The sequence below is a fragment of the Alosa sapidissima genome, chromosome 14, assembly GCF_018492685.1.
Source record: "Alosa sapidissima isolate fAloSap1 chromosome 14, fAloSap1.pri, whole genome shotgun sequence".
NCBI classification, from domain to species: Eukaryota; Metazoa; Chordata; class Actinopteri; order Clupeiformes; family Clupeidae; genus Alosa; species Alosa sapidissima.
The window spans coordinates 16489139-16514137 of NC_055970.1; the positions used below are offsets into that span (position 1 = coordinate 16489139).

The following is a 24999-nucleotide window of genomic DNA, read 5'->3' on the forward strand; positions in this document are numbered from 1 at the left end:
GCTTACAAGTCAGCGCTCCCAAACTAGACAGATCTCTGAGATGGAGGAGAAAATAATTGTGAGGCGTAGTTGGCTCTGTCGAAAAGGAGCGTCAGTGTGCGTGAGTGTGTGTGTCTGTGTGTGTGTATGTGTGTGTGTGTGTGTGTGTGTATGTGTGTGTGTGTGTGTGTGTGTGTGTGAGAGAGAGCTCACTCACGACTCGCGAGCATTAAAACCTGACACATGGGAAATAATTAAACAGATGCTTCACTGAGGAGCCTTCTGCAGGCCAGAAAATTCTAGAGATGAAGTCAGAACCGCAGAACATTTGGGAACAAGAATTCTTTAGACATGGGGTACTGACCTGCCTGTGAGTGTGTGTGTGTGTGTGTGTGTTGGTGTGACTGAATTTGTTGGCCTATGTCTTTGCATCTGTGCACGTGCCTGTGTGTGGATGTACATTAATGACTGTGAGTGTGATTGTGTGTGTGTGTGTGTATGTGTGTGTGTGTGTGTGTGTGTGTGTGCGTGCTTGTGTATGTATGTGTGTATGTACATTTTTCAGCTGCAGCTGGGGACAGTGTGCGCTGCCTGGTGAGGTCTTTTCCTCATTATTTTTCTGGAAAATGAGCAATCAGCCGTCTTGCGCCGAGCCTGATTGTCTGGCCGTGTAAATCAGCCCAGGAGCTGCAATTAAAAGGTGCTCTTACGTAGTGTAATTGCTGTCCTGCTAATCCTTTATTTGCACACCTGCCGGTGAGCCTGCATTTTTAATGAATTTCTAATTAATGCACCCTGCACACTTGATTTATTTGTTAGCAAATTATGTTGCTGGTCTGCTTTCTGCTGGAATAAAGTACACCTACAGAATGTCACACTTTCCTGAAGAATTGCAGCATGCACACATTAAAAACTAAGAAATTGTGGGTGTCTGTATGTCTGTGTGTGTGTGTGTGTGTGTGTGTGTGTGTGTGTGTGTGTGTGTGTGTGTATGTATGTGTGTGTGTGTGTGTCCTGTGTAAAATGGAGAAAGGTCAGTTGACATGTGGTGTCCATGTGTTGCCTGTAAATGCCTGGGTGATGCAGGTGGAAGAAGCATTAAAAGTTTATGATGATTTGCCAATTGTTCTGCACCTTTCCCACAACCTTGACAGACAGCTTTGAATGTGTCAACACACACTCCTACCCACCCACTGACACACCCACCCACCGACACACACACACACACACAAACACACACACACACACCACACACACACACACACTCACACGGAAACATTAACATGTGTGGTCACAGCCTCGGCCTCTTGCACCACACGTGCATTCAAGTTCTGCACCTGTACCAATCCACACTTTTCATTTCCTTATGCTGATTGCCACAATTGTATGCCTGCCCTTTATTGTGATTCCATTGATTGCCACTGTGCACATCTGTGTGTATGTGTGTGTGTGTATGGGTGTGTGTGTATGTGTGTGTGTGTGTGTGTGTTTATGTGTGTGAGTGTGCGTGTGTTTGCATTCCTGCATGTGTGTGCCAGTCATGAAGTCAGTCCACATTGGTCTGTTGAGACAGTGTACCATGCTCTGTACACACTGTGCGGTTTCGTTCATTGCCAGATGAGATGAGAGTTATTTAAGCCATTTGGCGTAAGATATCAGATCTGATGTCATGCTCTCCCGATGGCTGCTGGCACTGTACTACAGACATATCCTAATAGTCTAGATGAGGGAATTCTTTGGAGATCTGGATTTGAAGTATAAATGTGTACTTAAAGCGTGACAGAAACAGATTGCCTTTCATTTTTTTTTAAAGGCAACCCTCCACAACAAAATGTTCAGAATGAAGTTAATGTTTGTTCTTTTTAATTACTGTGTGTCCTTTCAAGTGTAAAGTACGTTTAAAAGCCCTTTAGAAAAGTAGTAGAAGTTCTGCAGCAAATTCGACATGAAAGGATCCCATTTTAGTTGAATGAAACTAAGGGAGTGTGCTTTGTGTCTTGTTCGTAGACTGTGTATTGGACATCTGTACATGGAATTTCAATATGCTCAAAGACCCCAGCTGATTCTTCACAATCTTTCCCCCCCCCGTGATAAATTAAACTAATTGCTTTAAATGGCAGATACCCCGGCAATGCAGGTCTCCCATGGTTCAGAGCTCACACGAATTACCAGCACCAGCAGATGGAAATCAAAAGTAACGTGACAAAAGATTGTGTCACCTCAGTAGCAATCCCTTAATTGCAGCTTCTTTGTACTTACAAAAAATAGCTATTCAAGTCCAAGGCTTTGAGGAGCTAGTTTCAATCCTTCTTGTCCCTGTGTGTTCCTGTGAGATTTAAAAATTCTGTTGAAAATACCAAACTTTGGACCCCCCGAAACACTACAACCTGCTGTGTTTTTTCCCCCAAACCACAAACACATTTTTTTCTTATATCCAAGGTAATTTAGATTTCAGAGCCTTTATAGTCTACCTTGAAATGTAGGTAGTGTTATAAGCCCAGCACAGGGGCCCAGAAGCAATTAATGCTTTTACTTTATCCTCACCAAGCTATTACTGACTTATATAAGCTTCTCATTGGAGACCTTAGTATTTACCTAATAGTTATCCAGAAAATATGTCCAATGCTAATGATATTAACATCACTTAGATTTGATATTACTGTAATGGAACATATTCTGGATGAAGTCCTCCAACCTGGTGTTACGGACAGATATAAACATGAATATCACATTATTATAGCTTTTGTGTTTTGGAGCAGCTTAATGTGTATTGTTTTGTGCCAAACTTCAACTTGTAATCAGATGGCAATTAGAGAGGCCTGATTCACCCAAAGTGGCTTGACTGCCTTTCAAAACTCCAGAGAGCAGTTCACTCGACACACCTGCTTGCTTCATCACCACGACACAGTTTGGAGAAGGGATTATTTTATTCCAAATAAAACCATCATCTGATTTAAATTTGTTAAACATCTTATTCCATCATTACTCTTCCACATGTCTTAAAATTAGTGTCATTTTTATTTTTTAATGCTTGTCTTTTACAAAATTCTTAAACGCTTCCACAGCATCATAGCGTTTCAGAGTTGTTAATTACATATCAATGCAGGGGCTGGCCTCCTCAAACAACTTTGGTTTCTGAGATCAGAGGACAACAGAAAAAAAAAAAAACTCACTATGAACATTTAAGAATCTTTAATTCACACTAGTAATAAAATTGCATTACAATTTCATAAAATAAATGTTCCAGTTTATATATACAGAAAACAGACTGTACAAACTCTCCACGTTTTTTCCTTCTTTCTTTTGATTTTCTTATTTTTTTTGTACCCGAAAGCGGGAGAGGACCAAAAACCCAAAACAAACATCACAAAAAACATACAAGCGATACAGTGCTCAGCTAAGCAGGCACAACTGTACATCAAAACTCGTAACTGCTCAGTGTTGGGGGAAGGAAGGGGCAAAAAGAACATTTACAATGGAGTCCTTAGGGACCGTCGGGGGGTTTACTGTAAAAAGTATTGCAGGCAAGCAGACAGACGCTTTCCTCTCCAAGTGCAGCCAAACACCTTATGTGTGCCAGGGTATGTGTGTGTGTGTGTGTGTGTGTGTGTGTGGAAGTGCATCTTTGTACTGTGTGTGTGTAGACGAGTGCTTCAGAGTATGAGGGTATATGTGTGTGTGTGTGGGGGCACAGAGGGATGCCGCTGTCACCGGCCACTCGGCTTGGCTATTGGACCTGTGTCTCGAAGCTCCCATTCAGCTGTCCTTCCTCATAGTCCATCTGACACAGAATCATGTTGTTCTTCAGGAAAAACTTGTCTCCCACGCAAAACCTGCAAACACACACACACACACACACGGCATTTAGCATGATCCCACACACACCGGTGTCCATCCCTGTCCCAGTCATGGCATGGTCAGCTTGGCTAATGCCGTCTGGAATGTTTCTCACAAGGAAAGCAGCAGTTCAGATCACCAATTAGAGCTGATTGCAGTAGCCATTCTCTGCTTTGATTGCAGACCATGGTGTGCGTGTGTGTGTGTGTGTGTGTGTGTATTGGGGGGTTGGGGTATGTGCTAGGAGAGTGCATTCTAATGTGACCACGAAGGTGCCACTGTCAGGCCATGGGGGTGGGGGTCTGGCATGGGGGGTGGGGAAGTTTGATGGCGTGGCTTTTGCGGGGGGGGGGGGGGGGGGGTTGTGGTGTTTCAAAAGCGCGTAAACAAGAGCCCTGGCGCCCGGTGAAAGCAACTCTGCCGCTCCCAGACCTGGCACCAGCGCCACACCAGTTTCCAAGGAAACGGTGCTACCAGGCAAGCTCCCCGCACTGTTACTAATCGATGCCAACATGCGAAAAATTCTGTCCGGCCTTTAACTATAAATTTCAAGCCATTTTAAGAGTTAAAACGCCCCCCGTATATGGTGGGGCTTTTTTCTTTCAATGGCGCTTAAAATGAAATGAAGCCGAGATTTAATCTGGCCTCAGATCTGAGATGATGGAGGCTTTGTGGACTGTTCCACGGCTTATCAGTCTGCACCATACCCGTGTGCTGGCAGCGCGGGCAGATAATGGGCACCACCTAACAGGAGAGACCTGACCAGCTCGTGCCAGCTTGGCCAGGGTGCCGCGGTGGCAGTGGCGGCATCGGCAGCCAGTGATGCATTGCGGCAGGCGGCTTCCTGAACTACCTCTGACACGTTCGAGCACGGAGTCGCAGGCGGAGGAGAAGAGCAGAGGAATAAACGTGCGTGCGCGTGCGCGTGCCCATTGTCTCCACTTTTGCTCTGCTCCTCGACTCCTGCCACGAACACAATGGAGGCAAGCGTGACGTGCTGTCAGTCTGCGCTGCAGCACGGCTCATCTCGGAGTGCCTTTTAAGGACACTAAAGAGCGCTCTCCAAACAGCGGTGCGCTCGCTCGCTCGCTCTGTGATGCCCCCTGTCTCTGCTTGCGTGGCATGAGTCTGAGGAGCTGGATCCCAGAGAGCAAACAGCGGCGCCGGTACCAGGTCAATAGGCCTGGACTTTATTGGAGGGCTCAAGTAAAGGGATTACATTCCAGAGGTCATTCCTCAAACCCAATGTTCGCTCTCAAAGCTCATTCTCCCGCACAGAAAGACGCCATTTCTGTCTTTTATACCGTTCTGTTTATATGTTATGCATGATTAGCCTCCTCTTTTTTATTCATACATACACTTGTGTATGTGTGTGTGTTTTTGTGTTTGTGTGTGTGTGTGTGTGTGTGTGTGTATGTGTGTATGTTTGAGTGTGTGTGTGTGTGTGTTTGAGAGTGTGTGTGTGTACATCGGAGCGGAGGCAGCTGCTTTGCTTTGCAGAGAGAGCGGGTCACACTCTGAGGGCCCTTCGTTTCAGCTCTGTCACACTCTTCTGCGCTCTGGGAATGTTTTCAGGGATGATCCTCTGAAAAACGTCTGCAGGCTGTTTAATTCCACCCTCTTGCGCTTTCAATGAGACACACACGCACATACACATGCATCTGTGAAGTGCTCAGGAAGTGTGTCTCTGTGCGTGTGTGTGTGTGTGTGTGTGTTTTCTCCTTTAGCTGTGCCATGGCTGTGGCGAAGACCTTTCTGAAATAAGGTAAAGTCTGAGTTGAATTAGATCAGCTCTGTGCCGGCCTGGCAGCCCTATCACTTTTGATCCATGAGCTAATGTCGGCCCCCTGAAGCTTATAATCCCAGTTCGAGTCGCAAATACAAATACGTACAGAAAAAACACACAGTCTGGGTGTGTCCCCAATAGGAAATAATTAACAGAGCGTTGCTAATTCAAAGCTACTGACTAGTTTGCTTTTGGGAACAAAGAACAGCACATTAAATCTCTTGGCATTTTAGACATTGATAGAAATGACATGTGCGAATAAGCTCCCACATTTTAAAAGAGTTTTTGAGGGGGGTGGGAGAGGGGGTTGGATGATGGCTGGATCCATTTGAGATAATGGGCATTTCAGCATGGCATTATGGATTTCAAAAAGGCAATCATGCCACAACGTTGTGATCTCTCTCTCTCTCTCTCTCACACACACACACACACACACACACACACACACACACACACACACACACACACACACACACACACACACACACACACACACACACACACACACACACACACACTGTCCTTACCTCTGGTTACAAAGCTGACAGGCGAAACAGTCCAAATGGTAAACATTATCTCTGGCTCTCATCACCATTTCAAAGGCTGGGATGAGTTTACTGCAGGCTGCGCAGTTCCCCGTCGTACCAAAGAGCCTGAGAGAGAGGGAAAGCAAAAGAGAGAGAGGGGTGGGGGGGGGGGGGTGAGAGAGCACAGAATCCCTATATTAGACACTTTACCCACGTGCTTCAGCAGAGCCCATATCAGGGTATCAGACTGAACTACACACAGAAATGAAGAAATAAAGGTGAGCAGACAGAACAGCACAAAAAGTCTGGAAACATCTAATGCAACACAAAAATCCAGCTTGGCACGCAGTCAGTGTTTTTTGTTAATGAGGGTACAAACCTAGATGTTAATTCTTTGCTAATGATCTAATTAAAATGATCACATGGTTCTAATCCTCGTCTTCAAAGAGTTTCCCCTAGCACATTGCAAAAGCAACAAAAACAGGTCTGAGGCAACCAATTGAACTGTTGAAAGTTTTCTTTTTTAAATCCAAACTAACTAATGACTGTGCACCAACCAAAGCCAGATGGATTTTTTACACAAGAGGGCTATATTCTATAATGTAGGCAAAGTTCAAAAGATTCCTGTTGCAAGGATATGGCCTCTGTTCTAGGCTCTCTCTCTCCTTCCCTTACTCCCTCTCTCTCCCTTTCTCTCTCCCTGTCTCTCCAAAGTAAAGAGGGATAAGGGGGGGGGCGAATGTAACCTTGGAGAGGTAACTAGATGTTCGATGGTGCACAGAACAGACACACAACCTCACATTTCTCAGCTGTTTGTTTAAGCTTATTAGATAGGAGCAAAACCATCAAGGTCACAAACAGAGAGTGAGGCAGTAGTGCAGATCTCTTTCTATTCCAAAGCCCTTTCCCCACATTTCCATTTCCATTTTCCAAGTGCCTGCCCCCATGTTTAATTTGGAGATTCTGAATCACAGATACACTTATATATTCCACTGAACAGCAACACAAAGAGACCAAGTGGGAAGAGACTGAGAGAAAGAGAGAGAAAGAGAGAGAGAGAGAGAGAGAGAGAGAGAGAGATGGAGAGAAATAGAGAGAGAAAGAGAGGGAGAAAGAGAGAAATCGAGGGAGAGAAAGAGAGAAAGAGAGGGAGAAAAAGAGAAAACAAAGGGTAAAAAGGAAAGCCGTGCAAGACAGGATCAAGAGACACCCAGATTGCCTCTTTGACAGTATGTTAAACACTTTCCCCAAAAGTTGCTAGTGCGGTCATTGAAGAGGAGTCGAAAGTTGCTCCCCCCACCCCACCCCCCATTTGAGCCTCTCTCTGCTGCTCTCCAGCATCTATCTGGCAGACCCTGCCGTTAATTAGGCCACGGAGGCCCCGATGGAGGCCTGCCCCGCCACCACGCTGAGGTAGCACTCACACGCACGCGCACGCTGAGAGAGCGTTGTTCCAGGCGATAGGCGAAGTGTTGAAGCGGGGCATTGTTAGAAGTGGTTACCGTTCCAATAAAAATGTGTTTGCGTTGGACCTCTGACACTCTGCCGAGACTGTGGCGTGTCCAGACAAGGTGCTGCCTCGCGACAAAGAAGGAGGAGGAGGAGGAGGAGGAAGAGGAGGAACTAAAAGCAGAGGCAGAGATGGGGGCTGCTTATTAAAATGATTGTTGTCAGGCTGTGAGCCCTGAGTTAGTGCCGAGTAAGCGAAAGTGCGCTGTGTGAAGGAGCACTCGCCCACGTTACACAACAGAGGAACCTCCACTGCCAAGACCCTCCGCAGCACTCCAGTGAAACCTTCCACCGGCTTCACCTCTCCAGTTTGTTTGAGGAATGTATTATGTTCTCTGCCTGTGCAGCCCCTCTGTAATACAGTGCAGGCCAGAGTTAACCTCCTGTGCTGCTGGTGCTCTATGTAGCCTTGTAGCCGCGTGCTAATCACTGGGGCCTCACCACAGGAGCTGAGCGCTTCAGCTGCGCTGCCAGAGGCCTTGGCCGACCCGGTGGTCCAACTTAATCTCACTCTGTCACTTAGCAATGGGCCTGCACTGTCTCACCCCCAAACTGTTTGATCTGAACAACGGACCCTCTCTCCCTCTCTCTCTTTCTCTCTCTCTCTCTATTTCACACACTTCACACTTTCTCACACACACACACACACACACACACACACACAACTCACTCACCACTCACCAGTCCTGCTCACTTGTGCTTCAAGATGAACACTTCAAGATGCCACTGTCAACTCGCACTTTAAAAACGACTGACTGACGAGAACTAACTTCAAAAAGTGGAGCGGCGTGGCGCAGTGAGGAATGGTGTCTTCTGAGGAGGCAGGAGGCCACGGAGTAATCCTAGCGCTGCTTGTCACACACATGCAGTGGGGCAGGGGGGATTAAGTGCCACTGCGAGAGCAGGTTTGTTTGAAATGGAAGGACAAGAGCTGGGCTGCACACTTTGGCTGAGTAAGGGCACAGGGGGCCATGGCTGCGGAATGCTGAGAATGTCACCAAATTTTCATGTGCGCAGGATCCCCGAATGCATCCAATCCAAACTAATCCCACCACTTTTTTCCCTTCCCCACTTGCCTATTTCATTTGAAAGATATGTATAATTGCAGATCCAGACCTGTACGTGTTTGCATACAGTCAGTGTGTATAGTGTGTGTGTGTGTGTGTGTGTGTGTGTGTATGTGTGTATGCAAAGAAGAGAGAGATTGAGAGAGAGAGTGAGAGAGAGAGAGAGAGAGAGAGAGAGAAAGTGCAGCATATTTGAGTGAAGTGGTGCTCTTTTAAATCGGGTTATTAAAGGGAGACTGCTACACATCTTCATAACTGATATTGCAGTCGTCCACATTTTTTCCTGTGAAGCAGCAGTCAGTTTTATGGTGGCTTTTCAGACGTGGGGAAGGACGGCCTCAAAATGGAGACTTTGGTGGTTAATTTAAGTGGATTAGGGGGTTACAGACACTCATTTGGAAGGTCAGCCACAAACTGTGAAACACGATGGCATGGATTTTGAGGCGGTATAATTTAAGATAAAATGAAACCAACCATTATATCGACAAGGCCATTTAAAGTGACTTTCTGAAGAGTGTGCTGAAGGACTTCTGCATTCCTAGGAGTTTTCGACGACTTCACAGCTTGCACGCTGTGTAACATATGGTACTGATGTTACAAACATGCATCTTAACACGTGTTTTGTTCTACAAGGCCACTGCATACATTGAGGTTCTATAGATACCTAGAGTATTTTAATTTAATATTTGTAATAACTTGTGGATAACTTGTGAAAAATGTGGATGGTATCGGGATCCAACAACTTGAAAAATGAAAAATGTTAAATGAAATATATAAATGTTTATACTGTTGCTATGACACTGTTCCTGCGTATGTTACATAGCCACCTAATAAGTGACTTTTCATTTCTACTCAATACACTTATTGTTCATTTTCTGAATTTCCTTTGAACCGTATAAACATAGACACGGTTCAAAAAGAACACTTTGAACACTCCGAAACCCTTTACTGAGCAAAAAGAACACTTTGAACACACAAGCCCTTTACTGAGCTTTCAGGCGTGCGCTAATGGACACAAAAGGAGAAGTTTCCGCTACCGAAGTGTCCTGCTAAGTAGCGGAGTGATTTCCACAGCATCTTCAGGGACAGGTATTCTCCGAGCCCGTTTGAAGACACTGCATACAGCATCGTCTCTCTACATCTTCTGAAGCCAGCAACAGCTCTCCCGGCCTTTCATGTTCGCCAGCGATTATCCTCCAGCTAGTCAGGAGAGGCTCTCATGCTACCTGCGCTCGCAAGCCGTCGCCGCTTTCACATTGCCTATCGCTTGTGTATAGTTCGCTGTTTTATTTATTTTGTTTTTCTTCAGAATGCGCTGAAAACGATCGTTTTTTCAACAACAAAAAAAAACTATTCATGTTTTAAATTATTTCAATATATTTTTTGCCTTGATGGAGGCTCAGGTGTCAACATTTAAGCTGTGATTGACATTGTAATAGTTGTGTAAATGCCCAGGCCTCCTCCACCCATTTAGGTGCTTCAAAGAAACTTCCAGAAGCAGGGCATGTTTTGCCTTAAATGTCTCCCCATCAAACACCCCTAATGAGCAAACTCTGTAAATTACACGTTGATAGCCTCCTCATGAAAAGGTATCGCCGTCTTTAATTAGACTGCCCTTTTCGCCCATTGTACAGTATGTCCCCCTTATTTGGTGGGGAAAAAAATTAATTTCAATTAAAAATGGAAATCTCTTTGATAAGGAGATGACTGATATGTCCAGTGTAATATAATACATTCAATGGGGTTTGAAGATGAAAACGATTTCAGGCCCAGGGTCCTGCGCCATCAGACACACACAGGTCTCTTTGTCCGCCTGCGCTGGCGAGGTCACTGGATCCTCCGCCAGCAACGAGAGGCGGAGGGACGAGGGGAAAAAAGAGGGGGAAAAGGAAACGGCTAATTAATCTATTGTTCTGCGCGATAATGAAGGAGTGTGTGGAAACTGCTAATAAAGGGCTCCAGCATCTCCTGATGGAATGAACTGAATGTCAAGTGCAGTGGGAAAGTTGTGACGCTGTGAGGCCTGAATTGTGTGTGTGTGTGCGTGTGCGTGTGCGTGTGCGTGTGTGTGTGTGTGTGTGTGTGTGTGTGTGTGTGTGTTGGGGTTGGGGCCTGAGCCGCGTTTGGTGGACCGGTGGGGGGTCCAAAGAGAGAGAGAGAGAAAGAGAAAGAGAAAGAGAGAAATGGTAGTAGAGAGCTGGAGGGGGGTGCGCGTTCATTATGTTGCTCTCACTCCTGAAGGACAGACACAGACAGAGCTGCTCTCATAATTAATGTGCACATGGCAGGGCTCCAATACCACAGAAATAAAGGAAGTACGTTTGATCCACCCGCTTGTCTTTAATGAGGTGCCTGTCTGTATGAGGCGTGTGCGTGTGTGTGTGCGTGTGTGGTGTGTGTGTGTGTGTCTGTGTGTGTGTGTCTGTGTGTGTGTGTCTGTGTGTGTGTGTCTGTGTGTGTGTGTCTGTGTGTGTGTGTGTGTGTGTGTGTGTGTATGTGTGTGTGTGTGTGTGTGTGTGTGTATGTGTGTGTGTGTGTGTGGGGGGGGGGGGGGTGTTCAGAGGAAAGACTGGTCTTCATTAGAACAGGTGTGGTGACTCACTCTGCCCCCCTCCATCCGTCAGGCGGGCGGGCAGTGGTGACGGCGTTAGTGTGGACGGCCTCACCTACTTTTGTAAAGGCCGCCGCTGAACAGCCTCTTTCCCAGCAGCCTCTTTCCCAGCCCAGCGCGAGTGGGGAAAGTTTTTAATTTGTTCCATAATAGAATTCATCTCAAGCATCTCCAGCCATTAAGTGGCACACATTTGTCTCTGGCTGAGGAGCTGACGAGTGGGAGAGATTTCATTAGGCCATCAGGGCCCGAGCACAAACACAGGAAGCCTTTCTCTCTCCAACTCTCTCTCTCTCCCTCTCTTTCTCTAGCCTCACTTTCCCTCTCTCCACTCCTCAACTGCCTTTTACTGTACTCTCTCCCGCTCTCTGCACTTTTTCTCTCCTCTTCTGTCTCTCTCCATCTTCCTCTCCTCCTCTCTTCACCCCCTTTCTCTCTCTCTCTTTGAAGAGAGCTTTTTCAGCGCTGACACAGTGGCCACTGTTAGCCTCTTACACATCCCCATTTTTACCCACAAGGCCCAGGTGCTCAGGCTGGGGTCGTGGCCTTTATAATGGACAGTGAAATTAATCTGCTGGGGGAAGGTGGTGGGGGCAGTGGGGTGAGGATGGAGGGGTGGGGTTGCTGGGGATGAGGATGGGTGGAGAGCACTGGTCAATCTCTCCAGTTTAATTGAGTCAAACGCACTTCTCCTGGCACGGTGGACGCGCTGCGGTTGATTTCAGTTGGCCGCTGCCGATACCTGAGCTCCATGGCCGCAGCACTGCTGTCCCATATGGCCTCGGCCGGCCGTGCAGATGAGGCCTCCGGTGCGGCATAATGGCATTAAGCCTGGGAGATGATGGATGGGGGGGGGGGGGCCCTTTTCAGCATGGCTAAACCCCCACCCCCACACACTCCATCACCACCACCAACACCACCATCCAACCAAACTTAAGCCCCCAGCTCCCCTTTCAGGCCAGGCCCAGTGTGGTGTTGGGACCTGTGCACTGGTGGGTGGTTGGTGGTGGGGAGAGGCCAGTGGGACTGCGTCCCCCCCCCAGTCTCAGGGAATAAATGACTGGATCTTATTGGGAGCCCCCAGGGAGAGAGACTTAACGCCCAGGAAATAATCATGTTTAATTTAGCAAGCAGATGGCAGAGAGACAGGGGGTGGGGGTGGAGGGGGACAGCACAGCGCAGCACAGCGCCCAGGACATGGAGGCTGACACCACACTGTCGCAAGAGCTCCTTCTCTCCCTCTCTCTCTCCCTCCTCTTCTTCAACCCCTCCCACTCTGCTGCTCTTTTCCTCTCCTCCTTTCTCTCCCTCCCTCCTTATCTGCCACTAGCTGCCACTTACTGATGGTCTGGTAGGAGGCAGGGCTCCGTGTTCATGTAAACATACAAAAAAATGTTAACTAACCAAAACGCAAACAACCAACCAACCAAAACACACACGCAACTTGGAGCTATCTGCTCAGGTTGCCAGGCATTCCTTCTTAATTGACACAAATGGAGTTCAGTTTACGGCAAAGCGCCATAATGTGGCGGGAACATGTGCTGGGTCCACCCTAAAACAAGCCCTGGAGAATTAGCGGCCTCCCCGACGGCATCTCACACACACTGACTTTCCCCATCTCTTATTTCACTAAACTACATGACAGCATCTCTCTCTCTCCTCTCTCTCTCTCTCTTTCTCCAAAACTCACAAAGAAACCAGTTGGAGTTCAAATATCCAGACTGGCAGCATCTGAAGAAAGTGAGTGCAGTACATTTTTACTAATGTCATGAAGACCTGGGTGTCAAAAGCGCAAAAAGTGTGTGTGTGTGTGTGTGTGTGTGTGTGTGTGTGTGTGTGTGTGTGTGTGTGTGTGTGCATGAGAGAGAAGGAAGAGAATGAGAGAGCAAGAAAAGAATAGGGAGAAGAGAGAGAGAGCGAGAGAGAGAGCGAGAGAGAGAGATAGAGAGAGAGAGAGAGAGAGAGAGAGAGAGAGAGAGAGAGAGAGGTGGTGGGTCCCCTTACCTCAGGTAGTCTCTGCGACAGAGGATGAGGTTGGCTTTTGTGTAGAGGGTGGAGCCCACCTCCCCGAGGCGGCAGTCGCAGCAGGCACATTTCAGACAGTCCTCGTGCCAGTATTTGTCCAGGGCCTTGAGCAGGTAGCGGTCTTTAATCTTGCGATTGCAGCCAGCGCACCCCTTCTGTTTCCCTTTGGGCTGGACAGAGAGCATCGGCACACCTGCAGCGATAAGGAGACAAGCGGCCCGCCGTGATTTACTGCCCAAGTACACCACCGACTTTTCATGTTCATGTTTTGCTCGTGTCCCCCCATACAACCCCCACCCCCTCGCTCATGCTCAACGTGTTTCTTCCCGTTTTTTTTTTGATAAGGCCAACAGCCTCCAGAGCCACGCCACGTCTGATTCATATGCATTAGCATGCCGCGGCTAACAGCACTGCATAGAGATAGGCAGCCGCACACACACACACACACACACACACACACACACACACACACACACACACACACACACACACACACACACACACACACACACACACACACACACAGGTCACTTTGGACACGGTCCCCCACAACCCCTCCCCCCTCTATTTCTCCGCACCCTCTAAACATGTACGCAGGAGCTGGGGTTAAAGAGTCCAGGGTTAAGAGACAACAAAAACAAATCTTGAGGGCAAATTGTGTCTGTGAGCGGCCGAAAGCAGACCGCTCCTCTGGGCTGAGCGCGCTAGCAGTCTGGGCCCTTGGCTTGGTGCTGGTCAGGAGTGGATGATGGAAGTGCCTCATGGGCTTTGTTTGGTATAGATTAACATTAACCTTTTAAAACACTGTTGACCACAAGAAGGTTGCTCTCAGCCCCCTGTGAGGTACATTATTGCCTAAGTACCTTTCAGAGTACCCGCAAGCGCTCTCTCTCTCTCTCTCTCTCTCTCTCTCTCTCTCATACACTTTACATCACATCGCTTCCATTCATTTAACACATATTGAATGTGTGTGTGTGTGTGTGTGTGTGTGTGTGTGTGTGTGTGTGTGTGTGTGTGGTGTGCGGGTTTGGTTACACACACGCAAATTGCCCTGCTGTCACATGGCCTCTCCTTAAAGTGTGCCTCTTAGCCTCCTAAAGGACAAATAAAGTCCATTTAATAACTGCACTGAACACTAATAGTCTATCTGTGCCTGACATTTGTGTTTGGGCTAAAAGCTGCCCCCGGGCCACCGCTGACCAAGGCTGCCTAGCCCAGCGCGGTAGCGGCACTGGCCAGCGCGGCGCGGCAGGGCACCCCTCTGCCACACTAACAGGTCTGGCACAGCTGAAAGCCTCGGCCAGCAGCTCTTAAGACACTCTCCCACACACTGAGCTATTGATCTGACTAATAGAACACACAGCAGCGCCTAACGTCACTTGCCTCTCTGCTTTCAAAACACATTTCACTCTTGCTCTCCCCCTCTCTCTCTCCCTCCCTCCCTCCCTCCCTCCCTCCCTCCCTCCCTCTCTCTCTCTCTCTCTCTCGTTCTCAAAAAAGACAAAGAGAAACACCGGGCCCATTCAGTGCCACCACCACTGCAAATACCTGGTGAAAGACAGAGAGACAGAAATACACACGTAAAAATGATATCGGAACTCCCCCTATTACCGTCGGTCCCGTATTTCCGCCGTCTTGCGTGTATGTGTCACTTAATATCCATTTCTATACAAACCAAGACGGCAGATTCCTAAAGAAACGCAAGCACTAAATTAGCTATGTACCAAAAATGACATTTTTCAGTGACTCGAAGAGCTGTAAACAGTGTTGTAAGGCTGCGTGTACACATCCGCTTGGAGCTCCAGTGGAATTTTAATTTCATGACGAGAATTCTCGGTCTAACCGTTCATGTGCCGTTGAAACGGCGTAAATAGGCGACCCATCAGGCCAGCACTATAACTTTGAGCGTGGTAAACAAAATCGGATATTTCAGGCAGTAAATTCCCGTTAAGAACCGAACCAGATTTTGTTCAAATCTACACACCTATGGCTACTGAAAAATGTAAGGTTCATTTAGCAAATGTTATTTTGAAGTGTTAAAAAACATCTTTGTTTTAGAATTTCCGAAAAAAGTGGTGATAATTGGGGGTGTCATCATACCATGCAGAAACACACACATGTAGGTCAGCATATCTAATGCCATGTCATATTTCTTTCTAACCTTATATTTTTTATTCAGCATTGTTACTTTAATACGAATGCTGAATGGTGCATTAACAACACGTGAGCAGTTCACCAGCACAGTATGGTGCTACTGTTAAAGATGACTGGCTGTTAGTGGGTCTGCAGATGTCAGGTCTGAAGGCAGTCCGATTAGCCAACACCTCTGACTCCTCTCTGGGCACATGCCACATTTGTATTCATCAAGCCTCAAAACACCTCAAAGCCCTTCTCTCTCACACAGAACTTTGTTCTTGAGAATATCAAAGAAGTTTTTCCTCCCTTTCTCTCTTATTCTGACAGGCATATAAGTTCAGCCCCCCCCCCCCCCCTTTCTCACACACACACACACCCAGAGACACACACACACACACACACACACACACACACACACACACACACACACACACACACACACACACACCTGACTTTATTGGATCCAGATTTTGTTCAGTAACTTCTGGCTATCCACACATCAGTAATACCATGAATGTAATATAATTAGCATTTCCCCTTTTAAAAGCGAGAGCGAGCTTGTTAGTTAAATTTATAGTTTGGAAGAGAGCGAGGGTCCTGGCGGTATTCAGCCATCCTATTTCTTTATCAGAAGTGGGAAAAGGGAGGCTAATTGGTCCAGGGCTGCTGATGGGAGCCATCAATTAGTTTTCCTGCCTTCTCTCTCCAGACCCCCCCACCCCCCACCTCCTTTCTCTCTCTCTCTCTCTCTCTCTCTCTCCCTCTCTCTCTCTCCTCCACTCCTTCCTCCAAAAAAAAGGAGGCCCCTTGAAGCCGACACATTAGGATCACAAAACTCGCTATAAATACCAATGCTCGGTGTAAATGAAGCTAAAAAGCTTCAAATTGAAGCCACACTAGCTGAGGGCGGTCTTTTTCTACCTGCATTTCATGCCTTGTTAGAGGATCTCTCTGCAGGTACGCCAACAGTGCTCTCCTGTCAAGCTTCTTGCAGAACTAAAAACAGTCTTAATGAGGAGAAAGAGTGTCAGCCGGTGTGTGTGTGTGTGTGTGTATGTGTATGTGTGTGTGTGTGTGTGTGTGTGTGTGTGTGTGTGTGTGTGTGTGTGTGTGTGTGTGAGAAACTGTGAGAGTAAAAGTGAGAAAAAGTGTGTCTCTACATTGCTGTGCTTGCTTGCGTGCACACACACACACACACACACACACACACACACACACACACGGCAGGGGAATCGGCCTTCCTTCAATTCCCTTAGGGATCAGGCAAAAATCTTTAATTTGCCTTTTATGACAGCTAATTAGTTATTCTATTCAAAATCTTTGCTTTAAATAAGAGAACTAATTATACACAAAGGTCGTTCCCCCCACCTCCAGAGAACCAGGCGTAATTGGTTTAGACCCCCCACCCGACACACACACACACACACACACAGCACCGCTCACCAGCCCCTTAACAATGTGCGTGTGTGTTTTACACCAAGTTAGCAAAAGAGAGAGCTTAACCCTTTCTTTCAACTGGCAGCCGAGTGGTCTCTCTCTCTCGCTCTCTTTCTCTCTCTCCCTCACTCTCCCTTTCTCTCTCTCAGTTTTCTTGGATCCTTCAGCAATCTTTTAAGCCAAGCCGTGTGTGTGTGTGTGTGTGTGTGTGTGTGTGTGTGTGTGTGTTTTATACAGAAGACTCGTCTCTTTCCCTAACCCAGATTTGTGAGGTGTCTGCAGCCACAGCGAGCTTCTCCTCTCCTCATGTCTCCCCTCTCTCTTCTCCTCTCACTCCTCTCCTCTCCTCCCCTCTCCTCCCCCTCTCCTCCCCTCTCCTCTCCTCTCCTCCCCTCTCCTCTCCTCTCCTCCCCCTCTCCTCCCCTCTCCTCCCCTCTCCTCTCCTCTCCTCCCCTCTCCTCTCCTCTCTTCTCCTCTCACTCCTCTCCTCTCCTCTCCTCTCCTCTCTCTCTCTTCTCTCCTCTCTCTCTCTTCTCTCTCCTCTCCTGCTCTGTTGCAGTCTCTCTGGGCCAGTAGGCAGCCGGAGTCACACTTGAGGGAGACCTGGATTTGAACAGAGCTGATCCATGTATGTACACACACACACACACACACACACACACACACACACACAAACACAAAATCCCCAGTAGTTATAACACATTCTTGGACCAAAAGGCAGTTACAGAATAAGTGATGCCACACAGTAAGCGCTTTGAGTCTCTAATGTGGGGAGACGTCCCCTCTTATTTCTATCTTTATTTATTTTTGTGCTTTAGAGGAGTGCATCTGTCACCACGCTGTGGCCGTGCACCACACACACACACACACACACACACCTCTCCTGCACCGGCTGTGCACCACACACACACACACACACACACACACACACACACACCTCTCCTGCACCGGCTGGTCCTCCAGAGCGGCCTGCCTTCCGTGCTCTGCCACCTCGCAAGAACAAAAGTAACATTATGGAAGGAAACAGCCGCCGGAGAGACAGCGCCCACTTAATCCAATCCATTTAACAGATCCAGGAGCAGGAGCAGGTGACCTTCCTGTGTCATTCGCTCGCCACCCGCCACCGCTGCAAAAAGCTTCCCTCGACCGGCCATCATTCATATTCTAAGAGGGGATGCTTTCTCTTTGCTTTAAAGAGGGTGCTCTCGTCTTGCCAAACATCTTCCTAAAGGAAGGAAGGGTGGGTGTGTTTGTGTTTGGGAGGGGGTGCATGGGGGAAATCATTTAATCATTTGCCATTAATACTCTGAGCCCAGCCTGTCATCTGCCCCCCAACCCCCCTATGCCCTTCCTCTTCTTCTCAAAGGCCTTATCACTTAGGAATATGTACAGTTACATGTGTGTGCATTCGAAACTGTCAGACCATGTACTTTCCATTACTGAGATAGCATCCAATTTCCATGTAGGCCTATTTCAAGTTCCATTTTGCAGCTATCAAAAAATCAAATCAATGTGGTAACCCTTTTGATGTATTTAAGGTTTAAAGGAGTCAGGGAGGGGGGGGGGGGGTAGAACAGCTTTGTGCTCTCAAGGAATCGTTTTAAAGCTTTACAGCACAATTATCACGTCGGCGGCATGGCAAACCAATGTGTGTGCAGATTAAAAAAAGAAGGGGGGGGGGGGGGGTTGACAGGGAGGGCTAGGGACACTGAAGAACCCCCCTCCCTCCCATCTCTTTTTCCCCTCTAAGTTACATGGCACCGCGTTGGGTTCTAATCTTTCAGACGACGGTTTTGGGGCGGCATTGAAATGAGCTGCTCTCCTTTGCATTCTAGCACGAGGTCACACTACGTAATTAAATCGATCTGATCAATTAGCCGGGAGTGACACCTTGATGGGCTGTGGGTTGGCATGTGGAGGGGTAAGGGGCAGGGGGCAGGAGGGGGTTAGGGCCTTCTGCTGACAGCGCCGTGCCCGCTACTTGCCTGACTGGCATTGAGAGGCAGCCTAGACCTGTTTGATCTCTGCTCTGCATGCCTTCTGTTTGCACGACTAGTGTTGAGAGAGGCAGGCTGGGCCTAGTGGATCTCTACATTGGCATTGATAGGTAGGCTGGGCCTAGTGGATCTCTACACTGGCATTGATAGGTAGGCTGGGCCTAGTGTATCTCTACACAGGCACTGATTGGTAGGCTGGGCCTAGTGTATCTCCACAGGCACTGATTGGTAGGCTGGGCCTAGTGGATCTCTGCACTGGGCCTCCAGTAATTATCCCCCTGAACTGCTGTAAATAACGGGCAGGCATCACCACAGCACTCCGAGGACAATGTGTGTGTGTGTGTGAGAGAGAGAGAGAGAGAGAGCGAGAGAGAGAGAGAGAGAGAGAGAGAGAGAGAGAGAGAGAGAGAGTGTGTGTATGTGTGTGTGTGTCTGACTGATATCCCCACAGCACTCAAGGGACAAATTTGCAGAGGAAAAAAAAAATCAAGATGTGCCCTCATTGTGTACGGTGCGCAGCATCTTTGCTCGCGAGTTGCCCCCACCCTACTCCACCCTACTCCACCCTACTCCACCCTACTCCACCCTCCTATCCAGGCACTCGGAGGTCCTCCTGTGAAAGACATCAGACAGGCCCAACCATCTAATTACGCCGCGATAAACAAGACGCCCGTGCACGGGGACAGCCCACAAGGCTCGAGAGCGGTCGCAGGCGCGGGTGCTTATGTCCTGCAGACAGCGGTAATTATGACATTTTACGACATGTGCAAACGACCCTGAGGGCCGTGAGAAACAGCAGCAGAGGCAGCGGCAGAGGGAGGATTGAGACACAGATGTATGGGAATAACAGACCGAGCCGACTGACATCTGAGCACATGGATGGCATCGTGGTTGTTATGGCCAAATGCTGACCTCTCCCTCTCTCTCTCCCTCTCGCAGTCTAATGGTAATTAAGAGGAGTGAGGGAAGAAGAAAAACTCAGCAAGTAAACCAGCGGTTTAAAAAAAAAAAATTGGTGCAACCGTCTCTTTGAAAGAAGCAATGCTGAATTCCCACAGGACTTTGTTCTCCTTTTAAACTCTGCAGACTTTGATGACAAAAATAATTGAAATCACATTGCATATGCTAAATCCCCCAGACAGTGTTTCCCAGTCAATGAATGCATGGCCAATAGCATATGAAATATATCATAAAAAAACACTTCACTTCACGGGTGGACTTGCACTCTTATGAATCGCAAGTCGTTTCTCCCTCCATCTTTTTCTTTTTTTCCCTCTGTGTGTGTGCGTGTGTGTGTGTGTGTGTGTGTGTGTGTGTGTGCATGTGTGTGTCTGTCAATGCCCGTGTCGTAAAACGCTGTGTCCATGGCAATCCTGAATGGTATTTGTCACGGAGCAGGAGCGGCCAGCACAGAGGTTAATGGGGAAGCCCAGGCAGATGTCCCGCCATTGTCTGCGCGAATCAGCCGCTCTCAATCAGCTCACATCATTACAGTAATTGAGCCTGTAGACGCTGATTCTCCTCTGCCGCCCAAGACAAAAGCACAAGACATCTGGTCATCATAATATCAGGTGGAACATGCCTGCCCCAAAGGCAGACAAATGAAGGCAAGGAGAAGAGGATTTAAAATGACGAGCAACACCGCCACAGACAAGCTGGTGTCTCTCGCGTGTGCAGTGTTGCACTCAAGGGAGAGAGATACAGAGAGAGAGAGAGAGAGAGAGAGAGAGAGAGAGAGAGATGGAGTGTTGAGTAAGTATTCACAGATGAGGAGACAGAGATAATGAGGTTGCGTGTCATATTTAGTGTGCATTAGGCATGTTGTGATTAATTCGGCTATTTCTGTGTGTGTGATCACGTATGTCATGTTTCCAGGCTGTTGTGTATGAATGCCGGGCTGTTTGCACAAGCTCTCGGTTTGCATGCTCGGATTATGACATAATTAACACCTCTGAAAAGTGAGGTGGGGGGAGAAGGGGAGAGGAGAGGAAAGGAAAGGAAAGAGAGAAAGAGAGAGAGAGAAGGAAATAGAAAAAGAGAGGGAGGGAGGAGAGAGAAGGAAAGAGAGAAAGAGAAAGGGGGAGAGAGAGGAGAGAGAAGAAAAGAGAGAAAGAAAGAAAGAAAGAAAGAAAGAAAGGGAGGGAGGAGAGAGAAGGAAAGAAAGAAAGAGAAAGGGGGAGAGAGAGGAGAGAGAAGAAAAGAGAGAAAGAAAGAAAGAAAGAAAGAAAGAAAGAAAGAAAGAAAGGGAGGGAGGAGAGAGAAGGAAAGAAAGAGAGGGGAGAGAAGAAAAGAGAGAAAGAGAGGAAGGGGTAGAGGAGAGAAAAGAAAAGAGAGACAGAGGGAGAGGTGTGTAGAGAGCAGGGTGGAAGGGATTGCAGGACGGGCAGGCAGCCGAGGAAGGAGGCTGTTCATTAACGAGATGCACTTTCGCAAACTTTGCAGCCCGGGCCCGGCGCTAATAAGCCCCGCTGAAACGAGCGCAGCCGCTACCCGCTGCGTCCCTTGCACTGACCCTGGCAGTGCCCGGATAAGGGAGGGTTTTTGTCTCCAGGAATAATTGCTCTTTTCACATGTTACAAGTGTGCTGACCCCTGCGGTCAGCAGCCCCCCCACCCCCCCCCCCCACCACCCAACACCCCCACGGTAATTACTCCTGATCCGCTCCAAATGAGGCGGCCGCATTAGTCCTGCAATAACACTGGCCCGACTTCAACCACGGCGTGGGGAGTCTCAGCAGAGCCGCCTGGAACAGGCCACCCTTTCTCCAGCCCACTGGTCATTTCCATCACGTCAGACCGGCATTTCTTACACTTGAAGTCAGCGTCGAGGCCCAAGGCCCTTTTTGTGGTGTGTGTGTGTGTGTGTGTGTTAGTGTGTGTGTTGGAGGAGGAGGAGGAGGAGGAGGAGGCCGAGAGGCTTACTGAGCACATTGTTAGCTCCTGGTGCCCGTTACTCGCTGTGCTTTGGCTGCAGACGCAATCCCAATTAGCAGATAACTTCATTAGGGTGTGTGTGTGTGTGTGTGTTTTTCCACACTTTTCACCCCCCTATTATTTTTAATTTATTCACATGGGGTTAATTAAAAGAAATGTATCACAGAGATATGCAACAGCTTTCTAATTAAATTCATTACTGCTTATTTTGAGACGTGAAAACTGGCAGAGTTTCCACGGTATTACAGAAGGCAACTTGTTTCCAACACTCGGCTGCTTTTGCTAGCATAGTGAGATTACTGCTTCGGAAGGTGAGCTGTCGACAGCCCTGCCTCAAACGCGACCAAGGAAGGAGAGAGAGAGAGAGGGACCAAGGAGGGAAGGAGAGAGAGAGAGAGCAAGGAGGGAGGGAGGTGGAAGAGGAGAGAAAAAAATGCAGGTATATAAAAGTCTAAAGAGCCCATCGCTCCTAACCCTCGTTATGCAGGGTTACCGCTGAGGCCCTGGAGACTCTGAGAGGGGGAGAGGGATCAGTGGGACCAATCAGGCGTCTGATAGAGAGAGGAAAGGGAAGTGTGTGACCCGCTTCTAGCCAATCAGCTCGTCCTCCCGCTGTCAGTCAGGCGTTGGGCTCGGCCTTGAGCGCCGGATTGTTTCAGGTGCCTCATCTCCGCACTTGCCTGCCACACGCCGCAACAAACACTCTCCATGCACTTAGGGGAGTTTCGCAACAAGCACCGCTCGCGCGGTGACCTTCGCCCAATGAATGCGTCTACATGTATATGTGAATTCACTTCAATTTCTCATGCGCAGATTACATTAGCATTTCAACAAAGGAGGAAATCCATCCATTCTCAAACGAGATCTTTTCAGCGTCTGATAAAGGGCCAGCAATCTTATCTGCCATGTTATGGCCCATGGCGGAAGGTAACCAGTAGGACTGCTCGCACCACCGCTGCTCTCTTCCCTGTGCTGAATAATGCCACAACACTTTTTACCACCCCCCCCCCCCCCCCTCCCATTAAAAATGCATTCAAGTTGTATAAATGTAGCCCTCTAAAGTTTGAGTCGCTCCCAAGGTGAGGAAGTCATGTATGAAATTCTGTCTGCCCAGCAATTACTCAGGCACTTATTATTTCAAAGGGATGTGCCAGGAGACAGTTGTGCCATTGAGGGCTCTTGCCAGGGGGAGAAGAGTGGAAACACCACACGGCGGAACACCTTTTGGGACATTTAAAGTCGAATAATGCAAATTCACCACAGGGGGCAGGAGCTTGTTAAACGTTCCCCCAGTACCACCCACGCTCCGTCCCTGGGGGGATTCAAGGACTCTCGCAGGGCTGCCAGACTAGGTGAGGTAAACAGAGAAGGACAGGATGGTGTCCACTTCAGTATGAGAGGCTAGGTCAGGACACCTGGCTGGCTGTAGGCACTGTGCAGGGCCCACTGCTCCCTTTCTCATGGACAGAGGTTAAGTTTGTCATATACTTGACGCATTGGTCACTGCACACGCAATGTGTGGCGACACCTAAGTGCTATAGGCATTTAGTATACTTGCGCTTGCCAGTGTGATACTTGTTGCCTTCTTCTTCTAGAGAGGCTATCGCCACCGACTGCACACTGTCCAAGAAGCAAAAAACATAGACAAGAGGACCAGCTGCAGTATCAAGAAAGGTCTGAGCAGTAGAGCTCCTTTGATTGAAAATAAATCTCTTCACATTACCTTTTGCTGGATTATTGCCATGTCTCTGATTCCTAGTTACTTCCTCTTAATCCCCCCACAAAAACAAATCTGCCATTCACCTGTGCCGCAACTCTCGCTGTTAACTTTGTTAACCAGCTGAGTATTTAATTTTCATGACCGTTTAGGCTACAAATCAGCCTCTCAACTGTGCTGCAACTCTCGTTGGTAACTTTGTTTACTTCTCCAACTGACTATTCAAAATTCACGATATACAGTAGTTCACAATTTAGGTCCAATTCTACTACAAACCACTTAGAATTTATCTTTATAGCCTACTTTCATTCACGTTAATAAGCCTTTTAAGTTTATTTAGGATGTGGGCTACATGAAATGCCAACATGTGCTACAACTCTCGCTGGTAACTTGGTTTACTTCTCACACTCATGCGCGCAAGGCCAGTAATGACGAGTTAAGGGATGCCTTTACACAATCAGCAGAACACCTGTCTGTGTCAGGTGCGCTGTAAATGTTGTATTGTGAAGCAAAATGGCTGAGGTTTGCATGAGTTTCAAGCCTCTTTTCAAACCCACACAGGCACTTCTGTGTGTGTGTGTGTGTGTGTGTGTGTGTGTGTGTGTGTGTGGTTTGGTGGTTCTTGCTTCTGAAGCCATTCCCAGTCCACACAGAGGTGGTGAGGAGATTTCACCTTTGTGTGTGGGTGCTAGATGCTATTGACACAGGGCCCAGTCAGGAGTGTGAAGGGTTAATATCGGTAAGAAAAAGAAAAAAAAAAAAAACATGCACACTCCATTACGGTCCCTGGCAGTCGGCAAGAGACTGTCACTTCAAAGTGTGCCGAGGAGCAGAAGAAAGCGGGCGTCTGGGGGGGAGGGGGGGGGGGGTGTTCTGTGGGTGGAGGAGGCCATTACGGAGCGTGCTTGCTTACCACTTGCAATTAGAGCCCCGCAGACCAGCCAGGGTGTGTGGACTGCAGCTGCCATGCTCTAATGGATCAAACTGTGGTTGTGTGGCCAAAACCCTCGGTCAACATTGATTAATTCCAGCCTCCCCCCCCGAGCCTCCCAACAGCGCCACACCACACTACCACATCTGCCTGTTCTCAAGGGGGTAAGGTGGGGGGAGGGGAACAAAACCTGCAATCATAGACTTCAATTAATCACTCAAGGACTGATTTATTGAAAGTCAACCACTGAGATGGGATATGCGTCTGCCATGGTGCCAGTTTTTTTCAGTTTCTCTACAGCCCCCCCCCCCCCCCTTTTTGTTTGTTGTGGCGTTGTTATGAAAGAAAAAGAGCCATTGAATTTAATATCCACATTGTATCCATGGGTACGTTTTTAGCAAACATATTGCTTTCCCCCCACCCATCCCTGCAAAGATGGCCTTATAAGTTCAGTATGTAAACACTATTATTCCAGAGTTTTCATTACATGTTCCGAGGGGAACTTAT

The 24999-nt window shown here is 48.0% G+C and overlaps 1 protein-coding gene across 1 annotated transcript in view; it reads right to left on the reverse strand.

Moving 5' to 3' along the window:
- Positions 1-2909: 2909 nt before the first annotated feature.
- The window catches only part of lmo1 (LIM domain only 1), a 30025-nt gene continuing 7935 nt past the window's right edge, over positions 2910-24999 (reverse strand). Inside the window, exons 2-4 of the mRNA XM_042060801.1 lie at positions 13321-13534; positions 6130-6255; positions 2910-3812 (exon numbers count right to left, since the gene is read on the reverse strand). Coding sequence (XP_041916735.1) covers positions 3707-3812; positions 6130-6255; positions 13321-13534 — 446 coding nt within the window. The 3' untranslated portion in view covers positions 2910-3706. The remainder of the gene's footprint in view (positions 3813-6129; positions 6256-13320; positions 13535-24999) is intronic.